Source organism: Corvus hawaiiensis, chromosome 1 (assembly GCF_020740725.1).
Source record: "Corvus hawaiiensis isolate bCorHaw1 chromosome 1, bCorHaw1.pri.cur, whole genome shotgun sequence".
Classification (NCBI taxonomy): domain Eukaryota; kingdom Metazoa; phylum Chordata; class Aves; order Passeriformes; family Corvidae; genus Corvus; species Corvus hawaiiensis.
Window position 1 is genome coordinate 40,820,358 of NC_063213.1, and position 15,496 is coordinate 40,835,853.

The 15,496-nt window shown below is 36.8% G+C and overlaps 1 protein-coding gene across 2 annotated transcripts in view; it reads left to right on the forward strand.

Moving 5' to 3' along the window:
- The window catches only part of NGLY1 (N-glycanase 1), a 37,378-nt gene that overhangs the window by 6,567 nt on the left and 15,315 nt on the right, over positions 1-15,496 (forward strand). The window contains exons 4-11 of one of the 2 annotated variants that reach the window (XM_048301792.1): positions 475-646; positions 3,848-4,070; positions 4,785-4,906; positions 5,314-5,459; positions 5,640-5,750; positions 10,333-10,497; positions 11,777-11,965; positions 15,109-15,286. In XM_048301792.1, the coding sequence (XP_048157749.1) occupies positions 475-646; positions 3,848-4,070; positions 4,785-4,906; positions 5,314-5,459; positions 5,640-5,750; positions 10,333-10,497; positions 11,777-11,965; positions 15,109-15,286 (1,306 nt within the window). The remainder of the gene's footprint in view (positions 1-474; positions 647-3,847; positions 4,071-4,784; positions 4,907-5,313; positions 5,460-5,639; positions 5,751-10,332; positions 10,498-11,776; positions 11,966-15,108; positions 15,287-15,496) is intronic. The other variant, XM_048301800.1, reaches the window with a different exon arrangement.

The window sequence follows — 15,496 nt, forward strand, 5'->3', positions numbered from 1 at the left end:
GTTGATCTATAAAGAAGGAAGTAGAAACAGACAGCATTCATGAATAAAAAGTAATAAGCAGAATTCATCAATAATATAGTTCTACAAACCAGTGTAGTAGTGTCCAGAAAATGAAAGTGATTACATGTATTTTTTTGGATTTTGAGTAAAAGGTGTCCAAAAAAAAGATGAAGGGATGAGGTGGGGGAGAGAAATAAGTCCAAAAACTTTCCCATCAGTGGTGTCTTTAAAACCAGTTTTCTCCCTGAGTTAGTACACTTAAGACACCATTCAGAATGCTCAGAGATGACAAGACTGGCTTTACAGTTTGAGTGGTAGTGTCTTCAATTTTTGTTAATATCTTTGCAAGTAAACATTTTACCTGTAAATAAATATATAATGTAAATATGAGCATAGAATTATGACTGACTTAAACTAAAATAGGAGACCTTGGTTATTCTGCCTGAAAGTTCATGAATCATCTTGTGACTGAAAATCCTTTTGCAGGCTGCAAATATCTTGAAAACACTTCAAACAAAATTTGAGGATCTTGTATTGATGTACGAGGATCCTTCTGTTCAGCAGAAAGCATTAGCTGCAATTCCCCTCCAGGAATTGAAAAGGAAGGCTCAGAAAAAGCTAGCACAAGCTACAAGACTGGACAAAGGTAATACTCCCAAGTTAAAGTGTATATGAAAGTAGAAATGTTCTTTCAAACGTACTATACATTGGCTGTGTGTATTTGGTCATATGTCTGCAGGTTCCAAAAGCTGTTTCTAAATTGGAATTGCCTTCTTCCTGATTTACTGCTCTCTCCTCTTATTTTTGTTTCTGTCATCCATCTTCTACTGCTTTTATGTAGAAATTTTGGACTCCTAATTTCTGAATTAGTAGAAAGCAGTGCTGGGGAAACAAATGTTGCATTCCTTGACTCTCGAGTGAAATAGCTCCAACAAGAGGAGGGGAGATTCTGGTTCAAGTAGTCATTGTTTTGAAATTCTCAGAGTGCAGTTTTCCTGCACGTACTACAGTTCTAAATTCAGAACAAAATTTTTAAGTACTGCTTCTCTTTTTTAAAGTGATACTGGTGAGATTTTGAATGAGATCTTTCCAAGATGCAACCTTATACAAACAAATGATAACTTTCCTTGCTAATGCTTAAGTGAGTAGGGTTATTCGCATGCCATCCTCATGGAGCTAGATATGAAATGTAGGCGTAAATACTTGTGGCATCAGTGTCTGAAATTTATGTTTTCTTCATAAATGCAAATTTATTTTGAATGTATGAAGTTTTTGACAGTTAAAATGACGTATTTCTATTTTCAGGTGATGATTTTAGATTTGTTTCAGTAATATAGTGAAATGTTACTTCTATAGGATAAATATTAATTTATTAATTCCATTCCAAGGCCATATTTAAACAGAAAAATCCTTTTCACTGTGAATCTTTGATAGAAGACTGTTTCAAGCAATTCTGCTAACTTTATAGAAGTGCTGTTGGTTTGCAAACCAAAAATGATCTCTTCACATGTTTTTTTTTTTTTATAAATTACTTTGTGGTGTCTCATACGGCCACACGGTAATATGTAATTGTGCCTTTGACATGAAGGAACTTTTTGGCAATGGATTTTCTTAGTAATTTTCCTTCATTTATAAAACTGTACTGGGAAGTAAGAAACCACGTGAACAAATACAGAGCATTCTCATTCAGCAGCATGGGACAGTACAATGGGGAAAAGAGACTTAGCAGTAATAAATTACAACTATTAAATTTCTTTATAAGGGAAAAAACTAAAGAACAAGCCTAGCTCTTAGACTCTGTTCTAATACGACTGTGCACATTGTTTAAAAAGGGGAAGGAAGGGGGAGGGTAGGATTCTGGGTGTTTCTTCCCAAACCATCAGGCTGATCTAGTCAAAATGGCTTCCAGACCTTAATTTAGATACAAATCAAGGGGAAGGGATGGAATTCCGCTGTTTCAGATTGTGACAGCTTGAAAGCATTTTTCAAGAACTTTATAGAAACATTTGTTTTGGAATGGATTGTGTATGAGATGTTTGGGTAATTGGCTTTCAGCTTCTTTGGTTTCTGTCCTGCTGCATTAAGAATGCCACCTGTGGGAATAAATAGTTAGTGCTACGGGACACTTGTTTTTAGGATAGGCCTTGCAACACATAATAAGATTTTTGGCTCATAAAGACTATACTAGAAAGATAATAGTCATTTGATCAGAAGTAGAGCTTTGATTTTACTATTTCATTTTACCACATTTCATTAGAAAGATGGACTGAACAGTCAAAAATAGTTGTGTATTACAGCCAACTGTTTTCTGCTCAAATAAATCACATTTATCATTTTTCCGTGTAATGGTTTTATAAAGGATATATTTTGCAAATCAAGAGAAAAATGTTTATATCATAGCAGTCATATTTTCAAAGATGGGTTCTAGTTTGAATGTTGTTATCCAGGAAAAGAGAGTATGGCTTGTGCTTGAAATCTTCTCATTCAGCTTTTAGCAAAAAGTTTGAATATACAAGCATATCCATTTTGTAAGCAGTAAGCCCTTCTCTGAGTGAGCACAAAGGTTTTTCACACACATGAGTAAAAACAAAAAGTTTACTATAATTAGAAGTCAGGTGTTCTTGCTTTGATTACCAGATGATCTCTTCCCATGCACTTCATGATCTTGGCAATGTGTGTTTAATAGTGTTAGTGTTCCTACAGAGTCTTTTGTACCAAAGATGGCTACAGCTTAAGAGCAAGATGTGAATTGAGCTTAAACACTCATGTTAGTCTTTTTTCATCATCCTGAGAAAGGAGCTAGTGCATAAATTTAGTGCAGGTGCTTTCAACTTCCTTTAAGCAGCATTTTTACAAATTTATTTTGTATGTTAATATTCATTAGTCAAACCTGTCTGCGCTGTGACTAGAATAAAGCTGTAGTGCATAAAAATAACCAGGCAGTAATACCTATGATTGCAGTGTGGCCTAGATGATGAAGTTAATAGGAGGAATTACTGGAACGTTTATGTATCTGAGAAGGAAGAGTATCTCTCTGGGCATTGGAACAGGATGTACATTTAAGGATTCTAATGAGTTTAAAGGGGTGGGTCTCCCTTGAAAAACTGGACTTTTAGGTTTGTTATTTAGGTAAAATGGGGCTGTTTCCAGGTGTCAGAACAGTGACAGTGTGTGAGTAGATTCTAACACCTGTTGTGAACAGGAAAAAGAGTCTGATGTGGTGAAATCAGCTAGAGTAGAAAATTAAAGACCTCCCATGTCTACCTTGGATGAGCTGAGAAAGGTGTTTATTTGCTGAAATTAGAACAAACTCAATTTGCTTGCATGGTGTATACATGTGTTCTACAATAATTAAGCTGTGTTTTTAGAAAGCCTGTACACCTGGTTGTTTAGACTGCTGCCAGTGTCTGGTTCTTTGGGATTTTGAAATCAAAGCAATTGTTATTCCTACTTTAATAGCTAAGATAGGAAAATAATGTTTCAGGGCAGAGAAAGAATTAACTCTCTCTTCCAAAGTCCTGGAAGAGCATGAAAGGCATGAGGAACTTCACCAGGCTTAAATGTAAATCTGACTTGTTTTTCTGAGCAATTTCTTATTCGCATTCTAGCTGTAGTATATAGGACTGCAGTTTTTTGTTCTTATGTTTGAGCTTACTCAGCCCTGACAATTTAGATTTTCTTTTTTGTATGTTTAAGTAATATATGAAGCTTTTTAATACAATTTTTTTATTTTAGAAGTACATAAAAATATATAAAGGCCCCGAGATGCTGATTTGCATAGGCACTGTCAAGTTCAACTAAATTACTTTTCCATTTGAACTAACTGTGCGTTGTATAAATTTTACAGGTGCACATGTGAATGAAGAGGACTTCTTATTGTTGGAGCTTTTGGACTGGTTTAAGACTTCCTTTTTTTGTTGGGTAAATAGTCTTCCTTGCAGTAGGTGTGGTGGACAGACAGAGCCTAAAAGTGACTACCTGTTGCCTACTGATGATGATCTAAGGTGGGATGCCAGTCGAGTGGAAAACCATTACTGCAACCAGTGTCAGCTCTGTAATAGATTCCCAAGGTGAGCATATGGAGATTTGCTGTCTTTTTTTTTTTTTTCAAGAAACAGCTTTGCATTTGTGCATTTTGTGAACAGGTGAGAAGTTGTTAGTTCAGAAAGCAAAGAAGCTGTTCTAAGTAACATGATAGAATGATGGATGAACCTGCAATTTCTCTACAAGATCAGAGATTTTTAAGAACAGTATGTGCTTTCTCTTATGTGGACTTGTTCTGAATACTTGTCTGGCTTGGTTGGGGTTTTTTAGTGTTAATTTGATGAAGTACAGCTTCTAAATAAAATATGTTCATATTGGCAACAATATTTAGGTAGGGTTTTGTTACTGCAGGGGAAACTTCACTTCTGTAGCAAATCACAGTGTAATGCACAACTTTTGCTGAATCTGTAGCAGGAGAGCAAATATACAATTTATTTATACTTTTGGCAACTGTTAAAAGCACCAGCGTACTAAAGTCACATTTTAAGATGTCTGAATCAATTTTGAAAACTTAAAAAAGCAGATTCATTTCAGTGCTGCTGTAAACATATGATGGAGTCATGTGAGTTGAGGTAGCATTCTGTTCAGACATATTTTGTGCAGTACAGCAATTATTTCCATTATCTTCTCTGGACTGGTCAGTACTGAAGTCTGTTAAGATCATCAGAACACGATGTAAAGATTTCTGAAAGGTGACATGTTTTCAGTTGTTCTTGTTGTGTTTTGTTTTTCTCCTGTAGGTATAACAACCCTGAAAAACTTCTGGAAACCAGACGTGGACGCTGTGGCGAGTGGGCCAACTGTTTTACACTGTGCTGCAGAGCTGTAGGGTTTGAAGCAAGATATGTCTGGGACTATACAGGTATCAGTATTCTGGAGTATTGTAACCTTAATACAAACCTGTGCAAAAGGAGGTTATGTGTTTTATGTTTCTCAGATCATATTAGCCATCAGGCAGTGCGTGTAATTACACAGGTCAGCTAACAAAGACAATATACATTCAATTTCCTGTCTTGCCTGATGAGATGAAGTACAGTTCTGCAAGTAAGGTCAGATGACTGACTTCAGAATCTTTAGCTGAATGTAAGGGACTGTGGTCCTAAGAAGGAGGAAGCTTTGGTAACCTTTCTAAATGTAGATGAACAGAAAACATGTTCTTTCACCTGTTCCTTCATTTAACAAATTGGAAGAAGTTACAATGTTCTGCAAGATTAGAATAGAGGCTCTGTCTTTATAATTCATTGTTTATTCTTGGCCTTTGTTACATAGATCATGTGTGGACTGAAGTATATTCTTCATCTCAGAAAAGATGGCTTCACTGTGATCCTTGTGAAAATGTCTGTGATAAGCCTCTTCTCTATGAAACTGGCTGGGGAAAGAAGCTCTCCTACATAATTGCATTCTCCAAAGATGAGGTAGGTGTAATGATGCTAATAATAAACAAACTTGCCCTGAGGCGAGTGTGCAATGTATTCCACCTTGGTGTGATTTCCAGAATTATTGTAGAAAAGCATACTTTGATTAGCTAGCCTCTTTAAATGAAGCAAGATGCATGGCAATTTTTGATTGCTTTATTTTTTTGACTTGTGCTTGAGGTTGTTGATGTCACCTGGAGATACAGCTATAAACATGAAGAAGTACTCTCCAGAAGGACAGCACTCAGCGAAGCTACGCTGCGAGAGACAATTAATGCACTAAATAGAACGGTATGTAGCTTTTCTTCAGTGGGTTTCTGAGAGTGAAGCACAAGCATCTGCAGAATGTGAAGTCCTCAAACAAAGGAATGCCTTTGGTAACCTCATAGGAATGTCCATGCACTATGGATATAAAAAATGCTGTTAATTACGCATTTTACTCTGAATACGTAGGAGTCAGTTACAGTGCTGAACTTAGGGGAAATAATGGTGTGTGTGTATGTATTAGTTTTCTTATGGGCTTTGGAGCAGACTTGTACATGCTGGGGGTAAACTGCAACTCTTTAGTTGTTGGAGTGAAGGCTCCTTTGGACTCAGGCCCAGAGGGAAGCCAAAGCACAGGGGTTGAATTAAAACCTTTGGACAAGCTGAGATACGTGAAGCCACACCAAAGTGAAATAGAAATACAGATTTTTAACTTTTAGTAGAAATACATGCTAAGTGCCTTAAACATTAAAAAGCTGTAGCAGAGACCTCAAACACAGTTGTTGCTGCAGCAGTGTTACCTTGTCACAGAATTCTTTACTTTAGACAAAATATAGATAGAATTATACTGTTCACATTTTTTAGATGGAGTGTTCACATAAACAATAAGAACTGATAGAAACTGTATACCAAATCTGTGTAATACCTATGTAACACTTGTGTAAGACTTAACGACTGTTAGAATTAGACTAGGATAGGTTAAGAAAAGAAAAACTAGAATAGTGTGTTAATCTTATTGGTCAGTTAACAATTATAATCCACACTTCTGTAGGAAAAAATAGAGTGTAGAGTGTATAGTATATAGAGTATAGAGTATATGGAGCATATAGAAGAAGCTGATTTTGCCTGCTGTTACTGTTGCTGCTTGGCTTTAATCATGTAACCCCCTTCAAACTCTGCCTTCAAGAAAGCTATGAGACTATGAAATAAAGAACTTAGCAGAACAGCAGCCTCCTCTGCTCTTTCACCCTGGTCTGAGAAGGAAGGGTACCCCGTCAAAAGCTCAACACTTAGTAACTATGTGGACTCCTTCAGGGTGGCTGAACATTTTCCACATCAGTGCTGCTGTAACTTGAAAACAGTAGCATTTACAGTTGTAAGAAACGTAGGTTTAATTTGCTTTCAGTGACTTCTTACAAGCTCTAGGAAGTGAGAGGAATGATTCATGGGCTGTTTCCAAGACTTTCAAAAGGCGATGATACCATCAGCAGAGCTTCGACTCAGAGCCACATTTGTTTACACTATTCATGCTTAACACCCCCAAAACACATGGAGCCATTTGCACCTGCATGTCATAGTTGCTGAACCTCTCTGCTAAGCTTTTTCCACTCTGTGCTTGGGACACCGTGAATTTGATCAATATACTATAATACCATAAAACCTTGAACCACCTTGAGGTTTCCATTTTGTCCTCGCTTCTTTAACAGGGCTAATTCCCCTGCATGGAACCTTTAGTTCCAGTGGTAGTATACAGCTGATGGCTTAATAAACATGTTATGCCTTTTTGAGGCATGCTGTCTTGAGAATTATAGCCATACACTAAGACTGTGAAGAATTGAGCTGGACTTGGGTTCAAGACCAGGGCTTGAAATCATTTTAGCAGTAATGAAAAATTAGAGCCACATAGCAGAGTGGAGCACTGAGAAGGGTAACCAGAGCAGCAAAGCAAAAGGAGGCAAAGGATCAGAAACTTTGAAGGTGTCTTAGAGCAAGTTTTCATTACTCCATTTAGTCACAAGCCTCCAGCTACTATGCTTTCCTTCATTGCAACCTATTCAGACAGTAACTGTTACAGAGGCCTCCTCTAACTTGCACTTTCCCCATCATCTCCTAGAGACTGGCTCCACAGTAGGAGGAATTACAGTCTTTGTGCTACTTGATGCAGAGCTCCAACAGTGTCTTTTAAGCTCAATTTTTCTAAGTTACAACTGAAGAGAAGCACGGTATGCAGGGTACGTTATCACCTGTACTGCAGTGTTAATGAAAATGTAGTCTGAGGGATCATTATTTGTCTTTCCTGTATAAAGAGCAAAGGCTGTGAGCATTACTTCTCTGGATGTCTTTCTGTTCCGTTGCCAAGCAGAGACCACACAACAGTTCAAAGGATGTTGAGTGGCTTGCTGTTAAATGGGTAGCAGACAAGAATAATTTAATCTCTTCAGTACTTATTTTACCTCTCAAAAATACTTTGTGTGTTTTATCTGGGCCAAGCATTCCTAAATGGGTGTGTAGCCTCTGGATTATCCAACATCTGATAATATTCTGTAGTACCATAGCACACTCTGACTACGGATTTTCTTCACCTACTTTGTATGGGCAGTGCCCTATTCCAGTCCATTGTATGTTATCCCTATAGAAAGTGGGGGAGGACCCTGAACTTCTTTGCTTTCATTGGAGATTGGATGGTGGAACAGGGAAGCAAATTATTTTATTTGCTCCAGGCACCAATTTTTTGGTAGTGTTTGTGAATGGTTATAGCCAAGTCAACTCTTAAAAGGAAAACTAGTAATTTAGGTTGAATTGCAAGCATTTCATGCTGATTGATGTGAGATGAACCAGTGTTCCTTGTCAAAGGTTTGAAATTCAGTTCCTGCCCTCAGTTTATCTGTTGCTCACCCAGCAGTGGGTCTACCTAAACTATGGATTATCAGTCTCCTGAAAGCAAAGAGTCCTTCAGGAAGCATCAACAGCACAACTCGCATGTGACGCAGAACTGATTTTAAAGGTGCAGTTCACCATCCTTCTTCCTTCGTGCTACCTTTTTCTGCAAAAGAAAGGTGTGGCCTGAGAAGGTACATAGAGGGTAATATCTTAAAAAAAAACCCCAAAAAAACAACGAAAAAAACCCCTCAAACAACCCAACCAAAAAAAAAAAAAAAAACAACCAAAAGCAGGAAGTTTGAGCCATGGCACTTGGAGTTTCTGCAATCCATTTCTGGTTACCGTGTATGTCATTGGTAGGAAATGTAGTTACAGGCTTTCCCAGCACAGGCTGTGTTGATGTCTGCAGAGTCTGAGTGTTTGGCATGCTGGACCTGCTGCATTACTGTGCAAGAGTCTGCTGGGTGGTGGGAGACGACCATAATTAGCATACTTGGGCTCTTTATATTGAGGAACTTACTGATATCTTGTATTGTGCATAAAGAGTTCTGTTTTTTGAAGTCTTCATGTTGAAACACTGCTCCGTAACAGGTTTTTTCAGCTATTGTTACAAAAACTACACAGCACAGGCATCCAGTTCTCAGCATAGCATCAGTGATTTCAGTGGTGATGATCACTGACACTGGGTTTTCCCTAGATGAAAGTGCTTGAAGAAAATTGTGGATTGGTATTGTAAATTTAGGATAAACCATATCAAACTTCCTCGGAGCTGGAGCAAGATGAGTAGTGCTGCATAGGGTTATATCTAAAGTGTCTGGGCAACTGTTAGGAAGGCCTGATGTTTCATGGGAAACTGCTGGAACCACTGGTTATCATCCATCAACACAAGTAGAGGTGTGTTTCCCCTTGCTGTGTTAGAACTGGTATTTGGCATCTGGAATTTGTTCAGCTGGAGCTGTTTCTCATCATTTCTCTGTATCTATTTTCCTTTATCCAGTTCCACATTGTTGACTGGAACAAAAAAAGTCTTCAGATGTTTCTTTTGTGATCTCTATTAGCAAAACTTGCTGGGATCAGAACTGCTTTTGAGATAATTGAGGCTTATTAACCTCCAGTTTCGGGTCCCAGTGGGCTGAGTGTGCATGCCTTGGATGATCACCGAAGCAGAAAAAAAGATGATGTTTCTAATAACTTATATACTCAATGTTGAACTTAATTTTTTCAGCCTCATGTGGGTTTATCCACAGTTAAAAAACCAAAAGCCTTCACATTCCACATTTGCATATTTGACATGAAGATCGTGTAGACAAAATACCAACATCTCAATAAAATTTTTTTAAGTTGTTCACCAAAAAAATGCTCATAGTTTTATTCATGTAAGCAAAGAAAATGTGTAATTCCTTTTATTTTCCACTAATTTTCCTGGAACTAAGTTTTTCTTAGTTTTCTGACATCTGCAAAAATAGAGATGTCATAGTTTGTTTGTGACAAATCAGTGAAAAAACTCTTCCAAAGAATTTTGTTTGGGCTTACTCACAAAATCTTTTGTTTGGGCTTACTCACGAAACCAAGACAGTTGCCAACCAAATCACTCCATGTTAGAGAAGAAAAATTTGACCACAAATGATGCTTGCCTTTTCTTTCCTCCAAATAATATCGAGAAGAGCTATGGTACAGCATATATATGCATAGTTATAAAACTGTTATGGAAGTGTTTTATCATCTTAAGTAAATGTATTAAAAGCAAAGCACAAAAATTATTTTAAGAGAATTCCACATAGTGCCTGCAAGTTCCTAGAGAAAGCACTGCTGTCACATAACTGTGCACTTATGATTGGTTTATATTTGTGTCTGTGGTATAAGATTAATGTTTCTAACAATCAGGCTAGACTTTGAATGTTAATCTGCTTTTTCAATTCTATTTTTCCCTGTTGGTGTCACGGTAGAGCAGAATTACAAATACCATTTTTTCTGAATGTTTTCTTTCTTCCTGAATGTCTTTTTTCAGAGACAAAAGTCTTTGTCAGAAAACAGGAAAAGAGAGCTCCTGGAAAGGACTATTGTGGAGCTTGTTGAGTTTATTTCTCCTAAAACACCTAAACCTGGAGAATATGGTGGAAGGACATCTGGCTCAATGGCTTGGCGAATAGCCAGAGGTGAAATTGGTCCAGAGGTATTTAACTTTAGCACTGATGACCACCTTAGAGAGCTAACTAAGGCTTTGTGATTATGGGCTGTAAAGGAATGACACTTCATGGTGGGTAGCCAGATTCAGCTCAAACAAGTGAATCTTGCGAAAACATTAGGTGAAAGTTTGATGTGAATTCAGTAGAGGTCCACAAGTAATTTTTGAGACTTAATGGTGGTCCATTGATTCTAATAATGTTTTGGACTCCTTGATATAAAGTGTGTTTTGTTCTTAAAAGTTAAAAATACTTTTTTTCATTTTAATTAGTTAGTTTGATGGAACTAGAAAGTTTAAGTCAGTTGAAAACAATTGGGAAAACTGTAAAAAATGTTTGAATGATTAGTTACTTCCAGGTTTTAACCAATAGTAGGTTTTGACCAACTATTTTTGTTAATAAATCGATGTGGGAGCAATTAGAATTGTGTAAATTAAACAATCTCTTAAATAATAAGCTTGATTGACTTTCAGATCAATATTTTTTTTACTATTTCCAAAAGCAAGGTTTGATTTTTATTTATTTTATGCTAAGATACAGTTTCCCAGGACCATAATCGTATTTAGCTTGAGTCAGGATGCAAAGATGTGACCTCAACTTTGTTGCAGTCCCATCATGTGGAATGTCTGACTTGTCTATTCTAAATAGAGACAGTTAAGTGAAATTAATGAGTTTCTTAGGATTGTCTAGGTTTGAGAAACTAATAATTTATTGCAGTTCTCTGTAGTTTGGACTTAATTTCTGCTTTGCTGAAACTCATAGGAATAATGACTTTTTTTAAAAAAAAGTAATTCCCAGAAGTTACAAAGTTTGTACTTTTAAGTTTTTTGAAGTTGATTTGTAAACTGGCATACACAAGCACCTGTTATAGTCATCACAGAATATTTGCTATTCAAAATAACTGTTTACTTATTCATTGTACAAGCAATGTACTCAACATATAAATTTTCTCTTCTGAAGCTCTAATTTCTTACTTAAATGATTTTAAAATTTAAAAAAATTATCTCTGAAAGTAATTATATGAAAATTTAAAAAGGAAAGGTACTGTCCCCCTCTGGAAAAGGTGCAGGTGTACTGTAGGAAACTGGTTTAAAACTCCTCTTCTGCAGAAATGGTTTTGTCCGTGACCTCTCTTAAGAAGGACATTTTTTTTTCACTTGGCAGCAAAACTGAATTGCAAAACCATGACATACTGTTTAAAAGTTACATAGTCTTGGGGGAATTTCAGCATTGGGGAATGAAGGTGCTTGTATTTTTTGGCTTTTTCAGAAAAGAAAAGAAGTAGTTTTTATTCCCTCTGAAAAGGAGAAGACATCTAAACTGTTCCATCTCATCTACAATGTAATAGACGATAGTTATACACGGGTTTCCAATAACAATGAAAAAATACATGGCTGGGAAGCAGGTGTTTGGAAGGCAGAATCTATTTGGAGAAAGGTTGAAACAGATTGGAAAATGGTAAGAATAGCAATTATTAAAAGCCTATAATGTACAGTAGAAGTATGATAACTCCAGTAGAACAAAAAGCCATCACCAGTGTTTGGAATCAAAATCTCTCTTGATGCCCATAGAATTTAGTTGATGTTAGTAAATGCTGTTGTTAAGGTTCAGTAAGATTGCCAGGTGATATAAGAAATTGGAAATAAATTTAACTTGTCTTTCAGAAAGGATGATCGAATGAATCCTCTGCAGGTAGGTAAAATCCTTGCCAGAGCACCAAATTTTAAAAAATGGCTTCCTTCTTAGGCTTTTGGGAAAATGCTGTTTTATTGAAAAGCAGTATTTCTCTTGAAATAAAAAAATGTATTTGTTGGTTTTGAGAATAGCTTTATAGTGTATAATATCTCTTTGATACGTAGCCAAAGGAAAAAATTGTAATCCTAAATAATACAATTCCATCTGCAAGAAGACAAAAAACTGTCAGTTATCCAGAATATTGTATACCCTGCCCAGAATCTTCCCAGCCCCACAAGAGTCATATGCTCTAAATCTCAGAAGAGAACTGGTACCTGTGAAGTAGGAAGGGGTCATGTAATAGCAAAGCAGCTTTTCCCACAAGAGCAACCGACTGTGGAACATTCTTGTCAGGGACTAGAGCATGTTACTGCTTTTTTTCCTCTTGCCATTCTACTAGTCTGAAGGGTCTCTGACCAAGCATTCTTCCAGCTTCCCAATGATGGAAATGGAGCTAAGTGTAACTACCTTTTGAGATTTTCTCTGCTGGGTCTATACATAACTGACTTGCAAAATGCAATGGGGGAGTAACTTGAAGAGGTTATGCTGCACAAAAGAGAGAATTAAGGAAAGAAATGGGAGAATAGTATAAAAGATGTCACAACAGGGTACACTAATAGTAAAAGAGAAGTAGCAAAAACTCAGAGTAAGGGACAGATGTTCTCTGCTTCCTTAGGATCTGCTAAAAATCTGACAGTACGTTATGTTTTCAATTCTGCAATGATCTGTTATCCTCACTTTTGCAAGAAACATGCTGTCCCTGCACTGAAACTAAATTACAGTTCTGCTCAGCTCTACTAATCAGATAAGACAGGGTGGGGCTGATCTATAAGACCAGGCAAAAAGATTTTACCTTTGTATTCAGTAGCGCCTCAAAAGGATGAGATGATGGCATTGAGGAGCTACAGCTCCAGGTCTCTCTCAGGGTAGTGGGTAAGGCATGTTAGTTCTGCAGGAATTGCATCCTGCAGAAAGTGTGTAAGAATCTAAGAATTTAAAATTACTTTTCATTGGGGGTTGTCTATTATGGGAGACAGCAGCAGAGGGAAAGGTTGGTTGGGGTTTGCCTGTTCTTTTTGTAACTCCTCTAGTACCTCTGCAAGATGCAGCTTCAGAGTTTCAATCAGCAGCTGTCCAAGAACTGAAAAGCCAAAGGAACCTTTACAGAAATACTTGGTTAACATTTATTATGTCATGAATGGAAAGACATTTAAATCTAAAAGCCACAGAAAATGTATCTGTAAGTATTAGACCAGGAGTAACAGAAAATAACCACTTGGGTTTATGGTACACAATGCAAACAGGTACAAACCACAAATTCAGATTACCCAGAGATAACCTGATATCCAGGACTCAAACAGGCAGACCACAGTAGGTGATAATAACAGTGTAAGATCCTGTAGATCTGAAATCCATGGATTTGTGAAAAGCTTGTTTTCCAGAAGAATTACTGCAGTGGAAGAGAATTTGAATGGGTTGGTTGGTTGGTTAGGTTTTTTCCTCTTTAGACATTTTTCAAATAATACTGGAAACTAAACAACCAAGTTTGAAAGTTAGAGGAAAGTCAAAAATACACAAAAGGAAACTTTAAATTCTTTTTTCTGATTAAATGCTTGGATATTGTAATGAAAGATGAAGCAGACTAATGTTTGAGGCTTTTCTAGCATTCAAAACTGTGTTTATTGCATTTCAACCAAGTAGTATGTAATGGGGTGTTTTGCTTTCCTTGCTCAAATACAGCAGTTCAGTAGGATCTGATCAAGGGAAAGCTAGAACAAGCTGAGATACTACTTAAAAGAATGTGCAGAGGTCAGCACCTTCATGAACATTAAGATTGCACTCATGTGAAAACAGCTTAAATCATTACATTTTCATAGATGATCCTCAGTGTAACACCTCACACCTTCGGGGATTTTGAGCTTTCCTCAACATGAAAATAGTAATGCTAAAACTCTGGTTTATGGTCTGTCAATGACATTTCTATATTAGGGTGGGATCTGAAGTAAAACAAACTACTGTGTTTTATTATCTTTTTATTCTGGGTTGTTCTTTCAAGATCAAGAAATAAAGAGCTGAGTAAGTCCTCTCAGTATGACATTAATCAGAAGCCTGGACATGACAGAATTTTCATTTATTTAGGATTCCAAAAGGATCGTGGTAGTTTGGACTCTTTAACCTGTAGTGTCTGTTATTTAGGTTTGCTGATAATAGATGTTGGACTTGAAAGAACTGTCAGGCACTTTTTACCAAATTCTTATGGGGGTTCATATAACTTTAATGAAAGTTAATATGTGAGCATGACTGTTCAGCGAAGTTGAGAACAGCATTGGGACTAATTTAAATTCTGCAAAGTTGTAAGAGTTCAAATAATGTTAAAATGGGATTTATAAACAGCTGGCACATATGATTTGCTTTAAGAAAAGACACAACAAGTCCTAGGAGAAGTCGTGCGCAGCCACAGCTGAAGAATCTACTGATTGTACCATGCTTTTCATCAGCAATACTGAACAACTGAAGTGTTCTGTGCATTCAAAAAGACCCCAAATTATTCTTCTTTAAAAAAATAGTACTCTTAGGTGTTTTTGTGGCTTGAATTTTATTTATTATGGATGTTGAAACAGTTTAGTGTTCCGTAGCGAGGGACCGTGAACATGGACAATTACCTAACTGTGGAATATACTTAGGGATGAAGTAAGAGGTTTTTTATATGAAATTATACTTCTTACAGTTTTAAAGGTTGAGGGCCTTGACAAAGAATGAAAGTGTGTTATCTTAAGATTTTTATGTCCTTGTTACGAGGATTAATTTGATGTGTGTGTTGGTCGTCTCAGTTTTTGACATGTCGGTTGTGTCTTCTTTCCATGTAGGTTTATTTAGCCCGAAAAGAAGGGTCATCCTCTGCTTCCATCAGCTGGAAGTTTGAGTGCAAGTCAGTCGGTTTAAAAATAGATAACGTTTCAGTTAGGACAAGCAGCCAAACGTTTCAGAGTGGAAGAATACAGTGGAGACTTCACTCTCCAACAGCAGAAATTTCTCTGATAGGAGGTAAGTGTGGAATTTAAATAATGAATTATATCATGCAGCAGAGGTGTAACTGGAAATAAATAGTTTATATGGAGAGAGTACTGTGCAAACACTAAAAACAAAATATGAATATTCTTTACTTTTCCAACGGCGTTTCTTAGCAAGGTCAAGAGAATAGTGTGTATTTAATTAAAGCTGCTACAAAACTCAGTTTTATTAATATACACAGCC